Source organism: Phalacrocorax carbo, chromosome 10 (genome assembly GCF_963921805.1).
Source record: "Phalacrocorax carbo chromosome 10, bPhaCar2.1, whole genome shotgun sequence".
Lineage (NCBI taxonomy): Eukaryota > Metazoa > Chordata > Aves > Suliformes > Phalacrocoracidae > Phalacrocorax > Phalacrocorax carbo.
Window position 1 is genome coordinate 21,406,565 of NC_087522.1, and position 23,041 is coordinate 21,429,605.

The 23,041-nt window shown below is 46.7% G+C and overlaps 1 protein-coding gene across 1 annotated transcript in view; it reads left to right on the forward strand.

Moving 5' to 3' along the window:
- RGS6 (regulator of G protein signaling 6) overlaps window positions 1-21,380 on the forward strand; it is a 291,861-nt gene extending 270,481 nt beyond the window's left edge. The window contains exon 17 of the mRNA XM_064462381.1: window positions 16,629-21,380. Coding sequence (XP_064318451.1) covers window positions 16,629-16,679 — 51 coding nt within the window. The 3' untranslated portion in view covers window positions 16,680-21,380. The remainder of the gene's footprint in view (window positions 1-16,628) is intronic.
- Window positions 21,381-23,041: the final 1,661 nt, after the last annotated feature.

Consider the following 23,041-nt stretch of genomic DNA (forward strand, 5'->3'; position numbering starts at 1 on the left):
AGTCTTGTGTTTTGATGTAGCCAAACTTATTGGAAATGTGTTTCTACCTGCTGGATAAATAGAGGAGCATAGGTTCACTGGCAGTGAAGTCAGTGGTGGTATTCTTCCAGCAGTGTATTGATTCACACATTGCTTTTTAATATTGTAAAAGTTACTGTGGTTTTTTTCATCTCTCTAAGCAAGTAGATGGGAGCCTCCAATCAGCTGTTTGGCAGATGTTAACCAGAATCAGAGGTCCCAGCTCAAATAGCCACAGGAGGAAAATTCAATGAACAAGAAATCAATACCAATAGCTGGGAGACACAGCAATGCACAGACCTGTTTGAACCGTTCAAAAAAACTCACAGGAGAAAAGGTGACATTCTCCGAGAGTAAAAGTAGTAATGTCTCTCATTCTTTAAAGGGTTTTGGCTTCTTATGTTTGCTGTTGCAAACATTGATTTCTGCTTTTTACATTTTTTTACAACTTTTTCCCCTTGCTGCTTCCTTATATTTTGCTACTGTTTTGAAAAACTGCATTTAAGCTGAAGGGTTTTTTTCTGTATTTTTTTCTCCCCACTTTTTTCCCTGTTAAGCCAGAGAATGAGCAAGGTCGTAGAACTTCTCTAGAAAAGTTCACTCGCAGCGTGGTAAGTTCCTTTTGTTTTCCCTCCACCCTTTCCTCAGAACTTCATTTTTAGTTGGGGGAATGTGGATGCTTGACTTTTATTTCATCCTTTATTTTTGCAGCTTCTCTCTTAATACTGTAGCTCATCTAAATAGTGGCTCTAAAGAAGGGGGGCTGGGGGTTGGGAAGCAGAATTCCATTATGCTCATTCTAGCTTATCATCACTGCAAAGCAAATAGATTTTTGTCTAGAATTAAATGCAAGGTTGTCTTTTTGCTGTATTCCCACTATAGTATTTGTTGTGGCTTTTCCTTGCGCAATGAAGTAGAAGTGCATGGTTCTTACAGTGCCATCGCAACAGTATCTGTATGGTTGTATAGTGCATGGTTAATGATACCGTATGTAGATACACAGACATATCCACCCACAGCACCGCAGCCGCTTACTCTGTTGCCTCCATCAGTGCTCATGTAAATAGCGATGGGCGATACCCTTTGACTCGTTCGTGATACCAATTCCAGAAAAGGAGCACAGTAACAGCAAGAAATGCGACACTGTTAAACCTTTTAGATAAGGGGGTGGTGGGATCTCAGGGGCAGCGGACAGATGTCCTCTCCTCTCTTGCCCTTCACCAGTCTCCAACCTCCAGACAGTCATTCCAGGTGGGGGAAGCTGATCTGGCTGTGAAGGGGTGCAGCAGCACAAGGTGGCGTTGGGCAGTGGCAAGGGCTGCTGTTCTCCAGCCCCCAGGGCAGGACCCCAAACCTTGGGCAAGAACCACTCATCCTGCTTGCTTTCAGGGATCTGCTTATGCAGCAGATTTTCTAGAGAATGGGAAGAACAGGGAGAGGAGAAAAGACCAGAGGCAGATGCTGTAAGTGGGGTAGAGGAGCAGGGATACTGGGCAGCACAGGGTTGGACAGGCTATGTACATGAGATGACACAGCAAGCACAGGGCTAGAGGTGAAGACGCAGTCTGGGTCTGTGGGGAATTAATCTGGTGTTGCTCAGTATCAAGTATACTTTGACTTGATATGTCATATGGTTTCGGCATACTGCATACAATAGCTATATATAGACAAGCTAAGGAAGTGTGGGCTGGATGAGTGGACAGTGAGGTGGACAGAGAACTGGCTCAACAACACAACTCAGAGGGTCATGATCAATGGGGCAGAGTCTGTCTGGAGGCCTGTCACTAGTGGTGTTCTCTAGGGGTCTGTGCTGGGTCCGGTCCTGTTCAATATAGTCATCAATGACCTGGACAGTGGGACAGAGCGTAACCTCAGCAAGTTCGCTGGTGATACCAAGCTGGGAGGAGCGGCTGATACACCAGAAGGCTGTGCTGCCATCCAGCAGGACCTGGGCAGGCTGGAGAGCTGGGCCCAGGGGAACCTCATGGGATTCAACAAGAGCAAGTGCAAGGTCCTGCACCTGGGGAGGAACAACCCCATGCACCAGTGCAGGTTGACCCGCTGGAAAGCAGCTCTGCTGAGAAGGGCCTGGGGGTGCTGGTGGACAGCAGGTTGACCCTGAGCCGGCAACGTGCCCTTGCAGCCAAGGCAGCCAACAGTGTCCTGGGCTGCATTAAAAGCAGTGTGGCAGCAGGTTGAGGGAGGTTATCCTCCCCCTCTGCTCTGCCCTAGTGAGACCACATTTGGAGTACTGTGTCCAGTTTTGGGCCCCCCAGTTTAAGAAGGACAGAGAACTGCTTGAGCAAGTCCAGCGGAGAGCTACCAAGATGATCAGGGGACTGGAGCATCTCCCTTGTGAGGAAAGGTTGAGAGAGTTGGGTTTGTTCAGCCTGGAGAAGAGAAGGCTGAGGGGGGATCTCATCAATACCTATAAATATCTAAAGGGTGGGTGTCAGGAGGATGGGACTGGGCTCTTTTCAGTGGTGCCCAATGGCACTATTGAATGGCGCAGACCAAGGGGCAATGGGCACAAGGTGGAACACAGGAGGTTCCAGCTAAACATGAGAAAAAACATCTTTACTGTGCGGGTGCCAGAGCAGTGGCACAGGCTGCCCAGAGAGGTTGTGGGGTCTCCTTCCCTGGAGACATTCAAAACCCACCCGGACGCGGTCCTGTGCCCCCCATTCTAGTTGTCCCTGCTCAAGCAGGGGGGTTGGACAAGATGATCTCCAGAGGTCCCTTCCAACCCCTGCCATTCTGTGATTCTGTGATATATTTATGTATGTATGTATATATACATTATATATGTACACCTGCCATATAAATATAAAACATTAGTACATACAGATAGAAAAGGGAAAACTGCAGGTAAGTGTGAGCTGTTGTAGAGCAAATAAGCCTAGAGAGGCTGGTTCTGATGCTACCATACTACTGCACAAGCAAACCCAAATGTAACACGCAGAGCTTTGTAGTATATCCGCTGGCAGACTTCCTGGGGAATGTATTTATATAGCTAATGCATATGCACACATTTAAAATATGTTGATACAAAATATATCACTATGCCCATCTGCATATTTACTACTTTCTAAGAGTCTGCCAGAAAGAGGAATAGGCAAGATTCTTTTTTAAACAAACTATGCAGAAATATTTACACCAAGTGGTAAATTCTTCTCCTAGATTTGCCAAATACATCAAAGAGTAACTCTCACTTTACTAGACTAGCTGGGTTTATAGTAATACAGCCAAGGACAGATTTTTCTCTTGCATTTGATTTGAAGGGTAACTTGACAAGCTCAGTTTGGGATGGTAGAATTATAATGTAGGTGCCCATAAAGAAAATAATTGTAGATTGGTTGGCACTTTAGTTCATTTTCGTCTTACTGGCTAGCATACTGTAAACATTTTGCTTCATTTTTCTTAATACAGATATAAAATGTCATCCTCTGATGGCATGGTAGCTACCAGAACTAGGAAGGGTCTGAATTTTTTATACTTTGCATTATGGCAGTTTGTCACTACTATCAGATGAGAAAATAGTCACTATGTTGTCATGTCATAATGTCCTCGGTGGACAGCATTACCAAAGCGGTAACTTCACGGCATACTCAGGACTAAATTAAGACAAAGTTAATTCTGCATGCTCTAGTTCTCTCAAATGCACTGCAGTTCCCCACCTGAGTAGGAGAGGAGCAATATGGCAGCCCTTGTTCCCAGAGCTGCAGTCTGCTTTAGTGATTGCTCATTACAGGATCACATATTCAAGCTGACCCTGCAGAGGCATGCTGAAGTTAAGCATATGCTTAAGGTTTGGCTGGAACAGAGCCCCAAAGCTTCAGGGCGGAGCCTAACCCTATTTTGCAAACAGAATAATGTGAGGTCACATTTCCAGTGATGGCTGTAAGAGGAACATCCAAAACAGCCAGGGCTAGAAGTTTATTTGCCTTAAGGAGCTATCACTGAGATGAAGTAGTGGCTCCCAGACTGGCTGTAATATAAACCGCCCGTGGACCTGGGCCACCTCCAGACTGTGCAGCTCTGTTTGGCACTGGGAGGGTGCAGCAGACCCCCACGGACACTTTCAGATTTGGCTGTGGCGTGTCACCCAGCATTTTGGGAAGCGATTGAGCTGAGGTCCTTGAAGGCTTGGCTTAGCACGCAGCACGTGCTCCGGGCCGTGCGCCTCGCGGCGCTGGGCACTTCAGCAGACGCACTACCTGCTGGGGCAGCTCCCAGAGGCCTGAGCCAGCCTGGCAGGCGTGGCCCAGCAGGAAACCCTGCCAAGGGTACACGAAGTGGAAACATCATGCAAAACTTGCAGCAGAACTCCAGAACTTTCATTTTGGATAAAAACAGGAATTTTAAGATAAATCACATTTGAATTTCAGGATTTAAATATGTATTTCAATAACAAAATTTGACTGAAGATGTATGTAATTTAGCAAAAACATCAGGAAAATTATTAGTCAAGGGATAGCTCAAAGACACTTACAGTGGGGAATGAAGTGGCCCGGCTGTGTGTGTTCTTTCTGCATCACCATGATTATTAGTAAGGTCATAAGACTATTTAAAGCATGTTTTAAAATAAGGAGCTAATTCTCTCCCAGCATCAATTGTTTCCTATTGTACTCTGGCACTTCAGGCCTATTGAGAACCTCCCCCAAATAATTTTAACTCATTGTTTCTTCAAATAAAGCAGTTACTATTGATTCAATTTTCTATAACTTTTCAGCTGTGATAAGCAACACAGAGAAAACATGTATCTAATGATGCGATGGTTTCCTTTTGCATCACTGTACTCAGATTTGCAGAACTTGGTTCCGCTAATGGTGTAGGTGGCATAGGCCAGAGCAGGAGCATGGAAGCAGAGGTTCATGACCCCTTCCTTGCTCATGATGCTGTGCTTACAGGGGTGCTTTCCATGCCAGAGAAGGCCTGTTTGTAGCCAGAATGCCAGATGTGCCTGACTCCTTAGACAGTGAGTCTTCATTTGAGTGAAAAAAAAATCAGGCGCTCTAGGTTTGCCTGTTTCACTTGCTTGAATGTCACCACCTCTTGTTTGAGAAAGATGGGAAGAAAATACAAAACTTCAGCAAAAGAAACAGTAAAGCTTTTTTTTACAAACTGCAAACAATATTGCAGACTTTTTGACTCTTACTTGTGTTAAACCCCACCCCAGAAAAATCTTTCGGTGCTTCTGACTTGCTCTCCTGCACTGGGTGAAAAGCTGTACAGCTTGGCTTTGGAAGCGCAGACTTGGAGCAAATGGGAGTCATCTTACCTGCAGGGCTCCTGCTCGTCTCAGAGTCACAATCCAGGAGGCAGGGATTAACCCCAGACCATTTGACATCTTTTAGAAAAAAACTGTGGAGCACTGCTAGCCAGGCAGAAGCTTGCCACCTTCAAGGGGATCAGCGGGGATTAAGAAAGAACAGGGTTTACAGGTTGTTTTTTTTTTCATACTGCTCTTCAATTCCTACAAGACCCATTGTCTCATTTTCCTTGCCTTGATACTTTTGACCAAGAGAAGGCAGCTCACGACTAATGAACGCACCAAGGTTTTGCACCAAATCATTCTGGAAGCCAGGTGCTATCTGGTCTGCATTAAGCAGGACACTTGACAGTAAGATTTTGCCAGAAGAATTTTCACTGCAGCGATGGTTCACCTTTTACTTCCAGGTCCTTTCAAAGTATCAGCTGATAACCTTTGTGCAACGGCCAAGAAGGGGGTTGTGCCCACTGCTGGTCAGGTCCTCCTGTAGCGAAGACCATAGTTTGCAGTGACTCCCTGTCTGGGTTCCCCTTGGAGCAAAGGGACATCAGTCTGACCCAGCACCCAACATGCCGGACATCCTCGGCCTCCCCAGCTTACCTGCCTGAAGCCTGCAGCTGTGGCGTCAGTTTGTGTTTTGTGGCAGCCCCCCACCACAGCCTGGGCAGCAGCTGTGTGATCCCAGGACGAAACGTCACGGTCGTCAGTCATCTGGTGAAAACCAATGGGCCACGTTTGCATGATGGAGCAGATCACTACAGGGCACGCGTCGCCTAGCACTGAGGGAGCAGAGGGGCGGCAGATTCCTTCTCTCCCGTTTCGGTTTTGAAGAGCCCTCAAAAATATGTGGGCAACACAGTGTTAGGATAGGCATCACGGTCCCTGACCTCTTTGGCCCTATGCCGGGCTCCCATGCCATGAAATCCCAGGTATAAAGCTAGACTGGCTCTTCCATGCTCTCCACAGGGGCCCTGGGGAAGGGTCGATGTCAGGGAGTTGCAGATCTGACCATCTATTGTATCGGAGCACTCACTAATCCACCTCGTTTAAAAAATGATGGCACTATGCATGGTGGCAGGTTTATCTTATTACAGTTTTCCATTTGAATGCAGCAAGGATTGATACTGAAAGCAGAGTTAGCCCATCTTCTCTCCCAAGTGAAGATAAATGGCATCATAAAAATCAGGCATCATGTATCATATATGTTATAAATAATACCTGGTATTGAGGTAATAACTTAATTTTAAAGACACACATACACACAAATCCATATATCTACATCTCTCTCTTCTGTCATATTTGATCATCTTGCTAATTAAAAGGAGCCTGCTATACTATTTTTAGCCATGCAGTCTCAGCCTAGCTGCTTAAACCACTGTACTTTCCCATCTGCTTTAGAAATGATTTAATAATCAGATAGACAGAAGCTTAGTTCTCATAAGCTGAGATGATCCTTCAGGGCCAAGCGTAGAAGGAAAATATATTTTAATGAGTACATTTAGGGAAACTACTGCTGCTTTTGTCTTGCAAAGGAAGCCACCAAGTCTCTGCCTAACTTGTGCTGGTGGCCATTTACATTTAAGAACGGGGGAAACAGGAGGGGATTCCTTTGTTGCATCTTGCAGCATCTTGAGTATTATCTCTAAAAACAGCAATGGTTACTCGAGCAATAACAGGGATTAAACCTATGGATACCAGCCTCAGCAGGTAACTTAGATAACCCTGGGCCGTGATACTCAGGCATGAATTCAAACTTTCCTGAAATTGCTATATTCCAAGGAAAGAACTTCCCCTGTAAGAAAACTGATGTTGAAATTTCTGACTCGATACCGAGGTGGTGACCCAATACTGAGAAGATCTCTGCACTTTATTCCCGGCTGACATTTCTTTAAGAACAAAAGGCGCACACACATACAGCTTTTGAGAGGACCAGAGTTCTCGGTCTTCATGCTTTAAAGGACAAGAGAGCAGCCACCACACCGGCGATCTATTGTTCATTCAGAATTTTTACAATTTCTGTCTGAACCCACTGACACGGCACACGGTTAGTCGTCATGTTCCTGGACTGAAAAAGCTCTTTACCTGAAGAAGGTAAAGAAGCTCTTGTGTGTCTGTTCCACTGCCTGAGGACAGAGAGATTTGCACAGCCTGGGAGGAGCAAGAGGCATTTGCTGGCCAGAGCCCTTTGTGAAACTCAGCCCAAACAATGGCAGGACCTGGCAGCTCCAGGCAAAATCAACAGCCTCAGCCGGTGCTGCGCAGGACTGGGGGAGCAAAGATGCAAATGCCAGACTTTCAGCTGGATATTGCAGTCTGTGGAAATCACTTTCCCTGTCTTTTCCATGCCTTCTTCCTCAAGCCATTGTGGTCCAGCACAGTGTATGCAGAGGTGTGATGTGCACAGGCCTGCTGTGGCTGCCTACAGGCTACACTTGCACAGGATGAACTACAGGCTGTACTTTATCTTACATCATTACAGTCTGTGAAAAAGTGTAATACTTAACAGGAAAAGGAACCCTCCTGTTAAGTCCTAGAGGAAGTGTGAGTGTGTAGTGAGACTAAAAGACTTGGGAGATTTAAAGTCAGCATAGTAGAAGACATCAGATACAGAGAAGAGGTGTGGTGTGAAATGTATCAAGGAGTCAGGTATGAAGAAGCACAGAGCTTTTCCAAGCGGTAAATTCAACTCAGTGCAGAAGAGAATAAGCTGAAGGAAGAGGTGGTCTGTGTTAGAGCTGTGCGGGAAGTAGGCTGCAGATTAAGAATATAAGAATGAAAGTTTTCTAATAAGCTTTCTTTAAAGAATCCCAGATGTTAAGGATGGAACATTTTGTATGGGACAGCAAGTCAATGAAGACTGAAGATTGTCTCAGTTCCCAGGCACAGGTGAATAACTGGATCGACAGACTGGCCCAGCTTCATTAACCGTAGGAGGCAGAGCTGCAGAAGGCAGAAGCTGGTAAGCAGCAGCTGCTGTAGTCCTTGCATTACCAGCAGCATTCTCATCCAGAATCATTGTAGGTAAAGTCCCACATCATATCCTTAATGACTGTGGATCCAGTGTCCCACCTTGGTTTCTCATGCAAGGATGACTTTTCCAGGAACAACAATGGGCCTGGATATCTTGTATTTGATGTAGTTGTCATGCTCGGTGGCCAGGATGCTTTCTGTCTGGAGCCTAAAACACCCTCCTCCTCCTTGCAGTGGTGCAAACTGGCATTTTGCTTGTAGCATGTCCTCTGCTTTAGTCTTCTGGTATCTTTTAGCTGTTCCGTATTGAACTGTCCTTGGCTCAGGACTGTAAGTGCATCTCAATTCAGTACCCAGAGAATCCAGGGTCCCATGTTTAGTTTCAGTTCCATGTGTATCTGTTCATTTGCATTATACAGCTGTGAAAGCCTTCATGTCTACCCTGCTGCCCAGCTGTCCCTTCCTAGATGCTCTCAGCAGTCTTCTCTTCCAGCTCTGTGTTGTTACCCGTGTTCTTCCCTGCTGTCACTTTCCCATCTTTCTGATCTTTAGCTTCACCCCTTGGCTGCTGTTACTGCCTCTTGCTGGTTTTTATGTCCTCTTGGTGTGTCTGCTGTTGGATCGGAGTCCCAGGTCACACTCGAACTGTCCTGGTCCTATTCTTAATTCATGAGTATGGTGCCACACACAATGAAATGTGTTGATGGGATCTTATCTTGCTCAGGTGAACTGTGTGATATTTTGCACAGCTGTGTGTCACTGTGATGTACTACAAATACTAAGCATGAACACAGTGAAGGCGGCATAAGGCTGGAGAAAGAATTATTGCCTGATACCATCAGGGCTCTCTTTTTAACTGGTTCCTTGATAATCTCATAGAACCATCACATACTTCCCAGCTTTCCCACTTTTTCACTTTCCCAGCTTGCATAAAGAGATGACAGCATTTCAGGGCATGGGAAGTATTCATAACCTGCAATATAATAAAAACAAAGGTTTAAGCCATTATGGGTAGAGAATAGTGATAGAAAAACTGGAAAGTATAAAAAGGTGATACACTGAGATGCTGGTGGAGTGGTTATCAGAACAGACAGCTAGAAGGGAAGGATATAGGAATGGATGCCAAAGTTTCTTAGATTTGGCACCAAGAAAAGACATCTGGGAAAAGGGTTTTTTTAATCTTTGGAAGATATTTTACTTCAAAAGAAAATGTACTTGCTCCACTATTCCAGTCATTAAAAAATACTGGCTTTTACTGGGAAAAGGTACTTGCATTATGTAGGTGATGGAAAGCATCAGCATGTACCCGACGCGTAAGGGGATCCAGTCAACACTCGCACCCTGTCATCTGATGTGCCTGTACCTAACGCTGCAGAGGACCGGGTGCTTGGCCTGCACAGCGCATGTATTGGCTGGCTGCTGCATGCCTGAATACGTCGCATCCATTCCTGGTATCGGCATAGTACCTTAGCCGGAAAATATCTGCGCTGTGTAGGCTTACGCTGCATGCTCGCCGGTTTGGTAGGTGGTGGGCTGCACGTATTCCATGTGTGCTGTGTAGTCTGTTCTGTATTACAGGGGCTACTTTAAAGCATAAGTATTCATCATGTCTAGAGGATAAGTTATTCTTTACTTCCCTTCTTAAAAACACTGCTGTGTAGTATTGCTGGTGCAGAACGGCAGCTGCCTTTTGCCCCCGAGGTTGCTACCTTCCAGCAGTGGGTGAGTGATCCCTGTTGTACCATTTGTGAAGCACTTTGGGATCCTTCTGGATGAAAGGCACTCTGTGGAGCTCAGGATATACTTACTATTCATTTACTGTCTTCTTTCCAGCCAGACACAAACTCTGGAAGATAAAACTCAGTACCTTCCCACTACAGACAGGTCTAGCTCTTAGCTGAAGATACTGAATCAGGACCTTAGCAAGGTGTTTGGGGAGGAGGGCAGGCTTAGACCCTGCTGTGATTTCAGCCAAGCTTATTCTGATCCTCCAGAAGGGTTTGATATTTCAGTGGTGTTTCTGTTTTCCTCTGACTGCGCGAGGTATTTACATGTCTGGTTCCCAGTCCCAGTGAAGGCAGTTAAACAAACTGAGTCCGTTGCACACAAAGGAAAGAACAGAATTGCACCCTGCCCAAGAGCTAGACCAGCAACATGCAGTAAGGGCATTTTCTGAGGTGGCTTGAAAAAACACTCTACTATACATTGTACACTGGCTGCAGTGATCCGTCTGCACCTCCATCTTTCAATTTTTTGTATTGGAGGAAGGGACGGGCCCTGGATCCATAGCCCAAGGCTGCCCACCTGGCAGGGCTGTGCTGAAGTGCCCCGCTTCAGTGTGGTAAGTTTAAGCAGTCCATAGGCTGCTTCAACTAATGCCAAAATTGCCTCAAACACATTCTCAGATACAAGGAGCCCAAACTGCTCCGAAGCAGAAGAGGATCTTCCTCCTGGTGCTGGTAGGATGGTAGAGGAGAGCTCCAGCCATTACGAAGCTGTTCTAGGAGCGAGTGAGTACAGGGCTTGTGTCAGCTCTTAGTCTGTGCCGCACGCAGTCGTGTGCTGGTGTTTCTCAAAGCGAAGTGCACTCGCTTCGGAAGCGTAGGAAATCCTCGCAAAATAGAATGCGTATGACGATACCGATTTTAACTGGCTGCAGCTCTGAACTGTTCCCATAGTGATTTAAGCTGGAAGAGGAAAAAAAAAACAGTTTCAAAGGTAGGAACCTAACTCATGGTTGCTCAGCTTCACTGCGGTCAGCAGTAACGGTGGGAAGCTCAGGTAACTTGTCAGTCAAGCCTTGCAAAAGGAGTGGTGCCCGCCCTGCAGGAGTTTGGGGTAACTTGTGAGGCTGTGCTGGTGAGAACGGGCGAGCATCCTGCGCGCCAGGAGCAGCTGCTCCCCTGCTTACCCTCTACAGCCAGTTCGCAGCTCCTATTTTCAGTCTGTGTCAGCGTGTAATTGGTGGTATTGTCCACCAGTTCATGTTGTATATGTTCATACCTCATGTGTCTGTGTTTCTTTTGTGTTGAACTAAGTTATTTTCCTTTATTACTTGTTTTTAACTCTGTTTCATATTAAACTTCATTAATTTATGTTGCTTTATCTTATGTTTGCAATGTATCTTTTAATGAAAAAAACTAATAAAAAGAGTATTTTTAAAATGACACAAAAATAAAATTTCCCCAAGATCTGCAGTGTAATATAACACTGAAAACCAGAGAGTGCTGGCAGGGCTAGGGCCCCAGCGATGTCATTCTTCAGAAATGAAGTTTGGTGGCAGGACGTTGTCTGCCCACTGCCAAAGTTCTTGTTGTGCTTTGGCTATAAGGTAGGAAACCTGAGCAGTGCCTGTCACCATGTGAAAAATCTCAGGTTTAAGCTGATGGAAGTAGGGTTTGGTCGTCTCCAGTGGAGACGCAGACCACTCCAGTCCTCTGCTGGGGGTGTTACAGAAGGATGGGGCAATGCCGCTCCCCACGAGATGGCTTCTCCGGGAAGGTGATGCTTCTGGCTGGAGCAGATTGGGCAACAGACTGGGAAAAGAACAGCCCTGAGCGCAAAAGAGGGGTAGAAAGCAAGAAGTGGAGTCATATGTAGCAGGCAAAGTCCTAACCTGGTGCATGGAGAGCCTGGGAGGGAACAGGCAGCATGAAAGCACTTTGGTCAGTATTGACATGGCAAAATGGGGAGCCTGTGCTGCCCGACCAGAACCTCCCCACAAGCTTCCTCTTCCCCGTGGCTGCGGCCACAAAGCTCCCCATGGGGTAAAGCCTGCCTTGGTGTTCAGGTAAGTCGCTGATGGCATGCATGGGAATGCTGGCTCGGGCATGCTGGTGGTGGTGAATGTCTGCATGTTAGATACACAAACTGCACTCTGCTGGGCAGAGCACGTTAACATTGTGTGAAGCCACAGGTACTGGACAAAACTAAACTTTCTATTTAAAATTACTAATCATGCTTTACAGCCTTTACCTTCTCTCCCAACTGTGCAAAGTGCTGGTTTTGGTAGATAAAAGCAAAGAGCGAGATGGAAACTCTGGTGGCTCATACAAGAGGTTTGAAAGGAGCGCTTCCTCCTTTTGGTCAAATCCCAGACATATTTTTTTTCCCTCTTACTTGGCTTCTTGCCTATGTTAAATTGCTGAATTCTGCATCATTAAAATAGTTGCTAATAGCATTTTACACTTCAGTTTAATAGCTGCTCAGCAAAGTCTCAGCCATCAAAAATGCGAAGCATCTCCTATGACCTACAGGTTAATCTTCACTTCACCAGGCCTCCGAGAGAGCCCTGATGGTTTGCAAGTACTGAGGTCTGGTCCTCTGCCCAACGCGTACCCAAGGAGTAGGATTGGCCACATACTTGGAAATCAAATTCGGGGGGGCAGTTTCATAAGGTTTCTTAAGAATTCCCTAACATTTTCCTCAGGTTACCCCAAATTCAGATTTTACACTGCCTCTAAAACCGAGGCTCCTGTCATGCAAGTGTTCAGGGGTGAAAAAACCCCAGTGATTCAGCTGCATAGAGAAAACCAGACGTTACCTTTACCAAGGTGTGGTTGAAGCTGCACATGATCCTTGCCTGAAAGCTGTGTTACAGCTCAGCTGCTTGACAGGCATGAGAGCAAAGAAAGCCCTCCTGCGTCCAACAAGACACACAACATATGCCCCACAACATATGCCCTACTGCTTGTGCTATGCCCTTTGAGCAACAACAGTCTGGGGTTTTAATTGTTGTAACCCTAGCTAGTAGTGACAAATATTTTGCAGCTGGAGGACTGGGGATTTCTTTATAAGCTTTAGACCCCATGTAAAAAGTTTACTCCCTATGTCTAATCTTGCCTTGAGTTATTCAGCGTATGTATATGACAGAATAAAAGCAGCACTGTAGTGTGCTGAGCATGAAATCCTATGCTTTCGAATCCCCTGCCAGCGCAGCTTAGACGAAATTTCTCCTAGAAATAAGGCAGGAGTTGTTGACATTTTCTTTCAGTTGGGAAAGGTGGGGTAGAAATGTGAGGGCAGCCAATGGTTTCATGCTAGCCAAAGATGTGCGGAAGGAAAAAATAATTTCTTTTCATTGAACCTTTTAAAAGAAACTAGGAGTTCTCTGTGCCTAACTTTCACATCGTAATAATCTGAAACTTCCTCATTCTGTCAAAAATCTCGCCAAGGGAATCCCAGCCAAGTGTTAGATGAGGCCCAACATGACCTCTTGGGCCTGAATTGTTTTGGCACGTACTGCACCCAACTACAAAGTGTTTTAGCCATCTCCAGCTTCTCAGAGCAGCCTTTCACCTGACTGACTCGGGTGCTCACGCTGCACGGGATCGCAAAAAACACAGGGGTGCATCTCACCTCTGCTGTCTCAAGGCAGACAGCAGCCACCCCCACCTGGTCACCCGGATGCCGCTTTTCTAGGCACAGGAAAGCGATGACACTAAGGCACACTGATGCCATCCTGGACTGTTGCCGTGGAGGCCCTCCCGGCAAGCACGGGCAGGTGGGTTTGGACAGACAGGCTGGGGGTCCTGGGGAGAGCCGCAGATGTTCGTATTGCTCAGATCCACACTGTGAGGCTGACACTTGTCTCTGTGTTGAGTTGAAACAAAATCCCCTACGTCAGTGTGCTGTAAGTGGGGCCACTTCAGTACCAAAGCCGAACGTTACACTTACTTCCACCCCAGCGCTCCTGTTTGTAGCCAAAAATTTCACAGCCTTAATCCCTGTATGTGATTCCAGGGATCCTTTCGCCATCTGTCTTACCACAGAGGTGGATATGACAGCCAAGCAGACAACATCGCTGTCTGCTTCTCACTGTCTTAAAACAGAGCTTCTCACACCCATCTGTTTGCGTGTCCCCCGGTGCGAGGCTGTTGAGCACCTCACATTTCCGTGACGCAGTTATCCCCCCGGACAGCCAGGCTCCGTGCTGGGGGCTCATCCAGCCTGCAGGCAGGGATTTTGCTGCAGAGCCAGCAAGCAGATCTGGGTTCCTGGGCTAACACCTTTCCTGTGAGCCGGGAGAAGCTGCAGACGGAGCCCACCGCCTTTGCCCATGACGGAAAGCAGCTGCCACTAGGAAACCAGCGAGTGAGGTTTTGCTCTGCGCAAACCAAGGCCATCAGCTCCGTTTCCGATCCGCTGCCTTCTCCAGGGCAGCCTTTCTGTCAGCTGGCCTCTCCCCTCAGCTCAGCTTGGCACTGGCGTTTCCCCCTTCCCCCTTAGAACACCTGCATGTCGAAACTGGAGCTGGATGTGGAGCAGCGTTTGCTCCTCGCTCCCCGCTGGACCCTGACGCAGGGAGCTGGCGTACCCCCAAGCTGCCTGTCTGTGAGAAGATAATGAGGAACTGCCTGTCACAGCATAGTTAGAGTCTGACTGAATTAGTCATTATACAAACCCAAGGCTTACTTGTTTTTTTCCCTAAGGAAGTATCCAAATATAGGTGGAAACTAACATTTTTTTTTCTAGAACCAGTCATGTTATTCTTACAGAAATTAACGTGCTCATCTTCACCTTCTTCTTCTTCCTATAAATTATATTCAGGAACTGGTAACTCCTTAGCACTCTTCAGTATTCCTAATGGCAGCAAAATGACAGCTGTGGTTGCAGCAACCCGAGCACTGCCATGTTGCACTGCAGAAGACGTGGCCACCTCCTGGGGCGGCATGAGGCTGAGCTTCCCAGAAGTGTACTTAAAAATAATAAAAATAAAGAATTTGATTTATAGTGAAAGCAAGCACCTTTTCCTTAAACAGCAGCAGTGCTGGCATGTCTGCTGAGCTCCAGGAGGGAGCTGGTCCCTCCTGAGCCCTGCCCTGGGTGGGAGCTCTGTCGGAGAGACCGAGGAGCTGCAGAGCCATGATGGTGGCACTCTCGTCCCAGACAGGGCGCTCCAAAGGACGACAGTGTTTTCAGCAGCCAACTGCCGATGTACAGAAGCGATCAGATAGGCAGCGCGTGTTTGTGCAGCTGAGCAAATTATTTGGTAAAAGGTGCACATCTGAATAATGAAATGAGGCTTCTGTAGAGAACTGTTACATCCTCCTGGTACAGCCTTAAATGGGAAGAGATTAGAAATCAAAGCGGGGGGGCAGGGGTTTATTTTTGATCAGAATGTTAACTTGTTCAACAAGGCTTATTTCAGATGACTTGCTAAATTTTACATTTCAAAATTTCCTACGTTTTGCACATACTCGTTTTCACTGTATAATCTGTTTCTCTTGCTCTTTGTGTGGATCTTTCTTTCAAACAGCAATTAGTAAGCCTTTCTATTGCAAAAGAAATCTTGGCTAAATATAGTAAGACAGAGGAGGTTGTTTAAGATCTGCTAGGTATTCCACAGCTCTCTGGTATTCCCTGGATGTTTATTTCAACCAAGGCTTTTTGTCTTTTTAAAAAAAACATCTTTTCTTTCAAGAGGAAAGCTAACCAAAGAAGCAAAGCAACTGGTGCAATACCCGAAACGTTTTTTCTGTTGGATCAGTAATTACAAAGCTGTCAGTGACCCCTATGGGGATATAACCTTCCTACTGTCTGCAAGTGGAGAAGACCTGCTGTAGGTCCTCCATTGCTCAGGATGAAAGCAGGGGCTGCTTGACCTAAGCCAGTGAAGGGATTCAGACGTGCAGGTGACCTTCTCCCTGGTCCTTGCTCCTGCCAGCCAGTGGGAATGCTCATGTGGGTGCCAGCAGTGTGCAAGCAAGGCTGCCACAGGCACGAACCTGCATGGTGGCTGGGAGGAGAGGGCAGGGAGGCCAGACAGGACTGGACGAGCAACAACCAAGGAGAAAAGACTAAGGAGCGGGCAAAGTGGCGTGGCAGCAGGGCAGGGACAGGCTAAGCTATTTCTAAAATCACTTTTTTTCCTAGATCTGCTTCTGATGGCTGATGTGAGGGGGTACTGATTTGTAGGCTGTAGGAAGGGCATCCCAGCTTTCACTGCAGCCTCAGTTGTGCAGCCCTTCCTGTCCTGGGGAAGCACTCTGCATGGGAGACGTGGTCTGGCACTGACAGGACGGCGCCGGGCAGGGCAAGCAGCAGTGAGCACAGGACAGGGCTTTGCTTTGACCAGTTCCCATGAAAGAGAGAAAGGAACCATCTTGACAAGACAGTGCCCAAGGGCACAGCTGACTGCCTTAGCAATTGCCACCTGGACATCACTAGCCACCACCCCTCCTTGCCAAACCACCCACCTGGGGCAAAACTCCAGGCACCCAAAATACCAGGGGCACACTCATCCCCCATCACCCACCTCCCCAGTGGCAGGGCCAGGGCAGACAGGTGCCCCTCACTCGCAGCCAAATCATCCCACGGCTTCACTCACACCTCCGGGTCTCTTCTGTCTGTCTGTCCCTCCCTCCAGGGAAAGTCTCTGGTGAGCAAGCGTCTCACGGGCCTGATGCAGTCCTCCTGATGGCTTCAGCCGTCCGCCCTGCAGGAGAGACACCCCGGACCACTGCCAAAGACGGGGCGTTTTGGGGAGAGCAGGTCCCCACGGGGGAGAGAGCCTGAGCCAGCGCAAGCAGCAAGCCACTCGCCAGAGGAGCGCCTCTCGTCACAGTTTACATCAACACTTTCCTACCTGTACAGCTTTGCAAGGATGCCAAGCTCTGTGCAGGTACTTGGTTTCCAACCAGGGTTTGGAAGAGCACACATCGCCATATGCAGAAGGTCGACAAGGCAAGGGCTTGCTGCCTTGTTATTTAAGGACACAGACCCAACTGCAACTTGGAGAAAGAAGAGCTGAGAGATCAGTGTTTTTCCTTCATCTCTTCTCTCAAACATGGCTGTAAGAGATGGCGCCGCAGTTCCGCTTGCTCTCTTTCTTGTGGCCCTCGGGATCCAATGAAATACCTGCTGGAAGCTCCTTCTCCATCTCACAAAATCTCAAATGCAGTTCTCCTGCAGATTCATTGACTTTAGCTTTGTTTTTCTTTCCTATGTCTCTCCTCTTTTAAAGCAATGAAAAAAAAAAAAAAGGCGGCACTATTTAAGTTCATCATTCGCTGTCCTTCCAATAGCATGTAGCATGTCCAGAGATGATGGCCAGATCCTCAGCTGAAGTCAGGAGAACATGAGTGGTTTTCATCACCCGAGGATCTGCCCCACTGAGCCAGACTCTGATCTTGGTGCAGATCCTCTAATGTCAGCGGAATCACTCTGCATGTGCGTGTAGTGCAAAATGTGATCAGACCCTGCCTGATGCTCAGAAAGTCATGTTTTAGATGTGTAATGCACACACAAACACACGCGTGCGCGTGCACACACACACACACAGGGTATTTAAAAGTGAGTTGTTTTATATTGTATTTGATTTTCTATTTATTTAAGGTTTTGCATACTTACTCAGTGATGGATGTTCAAGCTTTACTCCAAGTAGATAGAATTGGCCTCCAACTCCAACCGCAGAGGGCCAAAATCTGCTCACATGTCTACAGGAAAAGGCAATTTTGATGTGGGCAGGTGTCAAAATTCAGTCGACAGCGAGGAGGGAATTGGTGGAGATGGGACTGGTGGAAGAATGTTGCAAATGGGCAGAGCACTGGGTGCCAGATAAGCCTTCCTGAACAGCACCACACCCCCCTGTGCTATAAAGCTCAGATAACCGACTCTGCTGAGAAGCACTGTTGTAAGGGTGAAATTGTACCGCTGGAGGAAATGAGCTTCCACTAAAACTCATCTGACCTACAGCCCATGAATACAACTGCAATAGATGACCTAGTAGCTTTTTTTCAAACTGTTGGGAGTATGGAGGTTAGGATGAGGACAGAACTGAAGTGACTTTAAGAAACCTACATATACTAGCTGCATATAGGAAAATGGACTGCAGTCACATACAGTATATTGCCTATATATGAAAACTTTAAGTCTCAGTTGACTTAGTGCCATAAAACCTCCTGTGTTTTGCAAGCAGTTCAAATCTGAAGCATATGTGAAAATAGACATTTCTTGGTCTTCTTCACTCATGCCAAGGCAAATTGGCTTTTTTGTGCAGGTGGTAGAAATTGCTATATGGGTACAAGTCTGCATTCCTACCTAGGCAAAACCATCTAGCTAAGTAGACAGCTGGCTATTGACAATATCCACTTCTGAGGCAAGTATTAGCCTAATATCTAAGGCCTATATATGCACAAAATCAGGCCAGCATAGTTTCTGTCAGAAAAAGGACCTTCCCTCTTTACCCATGACATTTCTCGTTTTGATACCTCCTGGTTTTTTCCCCAGAAAACTCCTGTTATCAATTTTAGCTAAGGTCCATAGGACTCTCTACACCTGCATGAATGTATAGTAGAACACTGTGTATGGTATTTGTTCTTTTCACATGTCTAATTCCCGTAAACAGCCTGCTGTCTGAGGTCTTCAGACCAAATTCGTCCTACACACGCCTGCCACACAAGCGAGTTTCAGGGCAGCAGACCCATCGTGGTTGTGCCTGTACATTCAGGTGGCGTCCTGCCCCTGATGGGGACATTTGGTCCCCTCCAAACTGTCTCTTAGCTGTCCTTGCAGGACCCATTTGTCCTCTGTTGCTCACCCAGCCAAAGGGTCCCCTTCGGGTAATAGTGGGTCTTCACGTGACAGGCCCAGTTTCCATTTGTGCACACTCATACATGTCCCCTTACGCCGGCCCTAGGAAAGCGCAAAGGCTGGCTCTTCTCAGAGCCTTCTTGGCAATGTTTTTACCTGTGTCAAACCCACCATTGCCAGAGTCACTGGAGCTCTGTAAACCAACAGCTGCTCACGCCCCAAGCTGCTCTACCGCCAGTGCTGCCCGGTCTCTAGGCTGAGGCATCTCCCACAGAAGGTCCATCCTGCGAACCCCCAAACTGGTCTGCAGAGCATCCCTGAGGGGGATGTACACATAAAGCATGAAACTCTGGTGTGTAGCAAAGAGCAGAGACAGCAAAATATTACCGGGGGCTGCTGCTTTGCAGTGAGTTCCTGATGCTGGACAGGCCTTCTCCTGGGCGAGGGGTGGGGTAGCTCCGGGGAGGTAATCCTCAGTGTCCTGCGGCATGGGGGCACACATATGGGCAAGACCAAAGGATGCTGGTGTGTGCACAGGACTTCGGTCTGTTCTGTGCAGGGAGCGGCAAAGCCAGACTTTAACTTGTAGATGTGCCACTGCCCCATGAGCAAAGCTCCCTGCTCTGTCTTTCCTGCTCTGGTCTGTAGGAGGGTCATGTTGGCTGCTGCAGTGTTTGGCCTGTGGGGAACATGCTGTTTTTGAACAGCTGAGTGCATGGAGGGGATTTTTTTTTTTTTAACAGACACAGAGAGCATGCATCAGGGGGCCTGGATGCTGAACAGCTTGCCATTTAAATGCACGCTCGTGCAAGCTAATCAGCTCAGTAATGGTGAGCTGAGTGGACAGAGCTGCATATTCTCTGGAGAGAAGAAAGCTCTGCTCCTCATTTCCTGGCTAAATTTCTCTAAAACAAACATGAGAGTAGACAAGGCCTCCTCCTGGGAACATGTATGAACTGCTTTTCTCATGTCTTTTACTTCTCATGTGATGATACTAACATATAACTACTTCCACATGAACCACATCCTTGAATTATTGCTTTTTAATGGCATTGCTCAGTCTGAGTGATGCTACTCTTGTACACTCACCAGTATCCCACTGAGTGTTGCAAGCAGACATCTCCTGCTTTATAAGCATCCCATGTCTTCCAAATACCTCATCATCCTGAAGACGAGTTAGGAAATCAGCTTTCCACCTCTGTTTATGTTGTAAATGGCATTGTTTCAAGGAAAGGCAGTCTGGAGGCTTTTACGATGGCCACGCTGTGCAAGCTAGCTACAAAGCTTTCCATACCTACAGGGCTATAGCTGTGAAATATGGCTGTACACTGTTATTTGGATAATAGAGTATCCAGAGCATTTGTGGCTATTGTGGTGAAACGGCACCAGGACAAGCACTAGGAAGGTTCGACAAGCTTGTGCAGACAGTGTTACGCTAAAGCAAATGGATTAATGTACTCTCAGTATAACTCAGCACTAAGATCCCCTAGAGTACTGTAATAAAATGGTAGCAGGGCAGCCATAAAAAGTGGCAGTAAGCTGACATAATAATACCAGGATAAATGTAGCAATAAGGTAACACAGGCCACTGCAGTAAAGTAGCATTTTGATAATGCAGCAATAAGACACAACAGGACGCTGCAGGAAATTAGTTTGGGGAATATGGCAGTAATAACGGTGTGTGCGGACAAACGGTGGTACATTTGTACCAGGTACTGCGACAATAAAGAGAACACAAGGTGTCCTAGTAATAAGTTACTACAGTAACAACAACACGATGCACTGTAAAGTTATATCAGGATGCTTCCACGCTGCAGTCAAATCCTACAAGAAGTGGTAGCAAGACAATGAAGACAAAATATGTCCCGTTTCAGACTGCAAAACATGAATCAGTTTTCCGCATGGTGATCCAAATTCTGGAGTGATCTCAGCAATACCAATCCTATCACTCCTCATTTTCAAGGAAGCTGAGGCAAGAGCATGCCCCCATCCAGACTATTATTTTGGTGTCAAAATACAAATCGACTCATTGTCTCTCCAGCCAAATTGTCACAGACTGTGGTGAAGTTCTTTGGTTAGTTCTTACTCAGGTGAAACCCCAGTGATTTTGGTGAGTCCTTTGCCTTGGAAAGGATTTGGCTCTTTCATCTTCTGGCATGGGTGATGCTTTTAGCCTACAATTGTTTCTGTTTCAGGGTGGGGGAAGGGGAACTCAGGTACAGAACTTCTGGCTGTACTGGTCTGTTTCCTGACATGCACAAATAAATTGAGCGTACTGGAAATTCAAAGCAATAAGGACCAAATCTGTTCTGTCTGTCATGCACACATGCACACGTAAATAATCATGCTGGAATCATTGCGAGTCCTGGATGCATCCATGGGCAGGGCTTGGCCTAACCCTGTTCTCAGTGTCTCCATCTGAGTAACAGAAGCAGTGTGTCTTCTCAAGTTTTATTTTTTTATATTATCTCCTTTTGTGCTTCCCCCCCCCCCCTTTTTTTTTTTAATTTAAGCTCATCTCTGCATGAAACATCCTTAGAAAAAATCAGTTTGCCATAAGGCAATATGCAGCACAGTGGGCAAAGGGTAGCTGTGTCCATTTACTGTCTTTGTACCCTTCAGTGGAGGGTAAAGCATTTGGGGAAATAACCGGCAACCACTGTTACACTCAAAAATCATCAGGCATAAGGGTTTAGTCAAAACATCTATGTCAACAGCAAGGCTTGACTGGCGTGTGTGTGCTAGATAACAAGATGGCCTCCTGGGAAAAGGACGTAAATAGGACACCAGTGCAGACTCCAGACTAGCAGCCTACGGCTGGCTCCGGCTCCTTCAGCCAGTCCCAACAGGTATGAATTTTCTGCCACATCTTTCTGACTCTTTGCACAACAACTTTGCCGTCCCTTTATGTGGCTTCCTCTGTCTCTAGCTGACTCTGCTCAGTTCAAGTTTTGAACAGTGCTGTGATATGCCTTGGCTTGGCTTTTGCCTTAAACTCTTTGGCTTGCTCTTATTGTGGTTTAATGATTAAGCAGGATTATTAAAGTAGAGCTCATGGTAGGGTAAGATAGGCTAGGTTATCATGATTTCGTCATTTAAGCTGTGAGCAATTTTGCAGATTCTCAACACTGTTTATAACCTGAGAGGGAGAACAAGCGAGGCGGCTGCTCAGCAGAACAGTGAGCTGGTGAACAATACGCTATCTTCATGCCCATACGTACTTTGAACTTACTGGTGAGGAGAAGTGCTTTGTAGTGAGAAAAATAATCTCACAGCAGGAGAGAGTCAAACCTGATCAACTTTTTCATGTGATACAGATTTTGCTTTGCCAGCCCCTGGCATCTGCAAAGCTCATAGCTAAGAGCCAGCAACCTTCTAATCCTGCTGCTAAGCATTTGGAAACAAGCTTTTCAAAGGCTGTCTTTACACAGCAATGCTATTACTTGAAGACTTTTAATGTGAATTTATGGCTATTGCCACAAGTGTCGGTGTGGTTGCCCTCTCGTATCTGCAATAGGAAACTGCAGATCCACCTCATGCAGAGGGTGGATGTTAGTGGGCAGAATTTAGGGAGCAATTTGCAGGCTTGGGTCTCAAATGCAGGAGCCCAATGATGTTTGAGATGGTCAAAAGTGCCCAGGTCATCCACACAGGGCTGACAACAATGACACTGGATTTACCAGCGCATTCCTGTCTGGGGACCCAGAAGGTACCCTGAAACATCTTGTGTGGCAGAGGGCAACTCTCTGTGGGCAATGCCATTGATCCTTGAATATTGCTACCTCTCAGTAGAGATACTAAACTGAGCTGCATTCTCTCATCTTTGGGGACTTAAACCATGCCATCCTTCAATAAATAATAGGTGACAGCCACCCCTGAGCAGCACCTTCTACAGGTGGGCTTGTCAAGGTTTCTCATTGTCCATCCACGTGCAGGGTATTCCTGCTTGCTGCACAGCTTCATAGCCCAGCACCATGGGTGTCTCATTCTTGTCATAATTCAGCGGGAGCCTGACGCCACATGGATTAAGGCACACCAGATAAAAAAAAATTCAAATTACGCTTTATACAACACATCATTTCCCCTAAAAGCATCTGGGATTCTGAAATGCCATACTCTACTCTTTGGAGGTCATTCAGGGCCAAACATGGAAAAAATGAGGCACTGTGGGATTTTCCTCTACAAGGAAAAAGATCTGAAGGGCCACCTACCCCCGAGGTATGATTGAAGGCTTCCAGACCAGGGCAG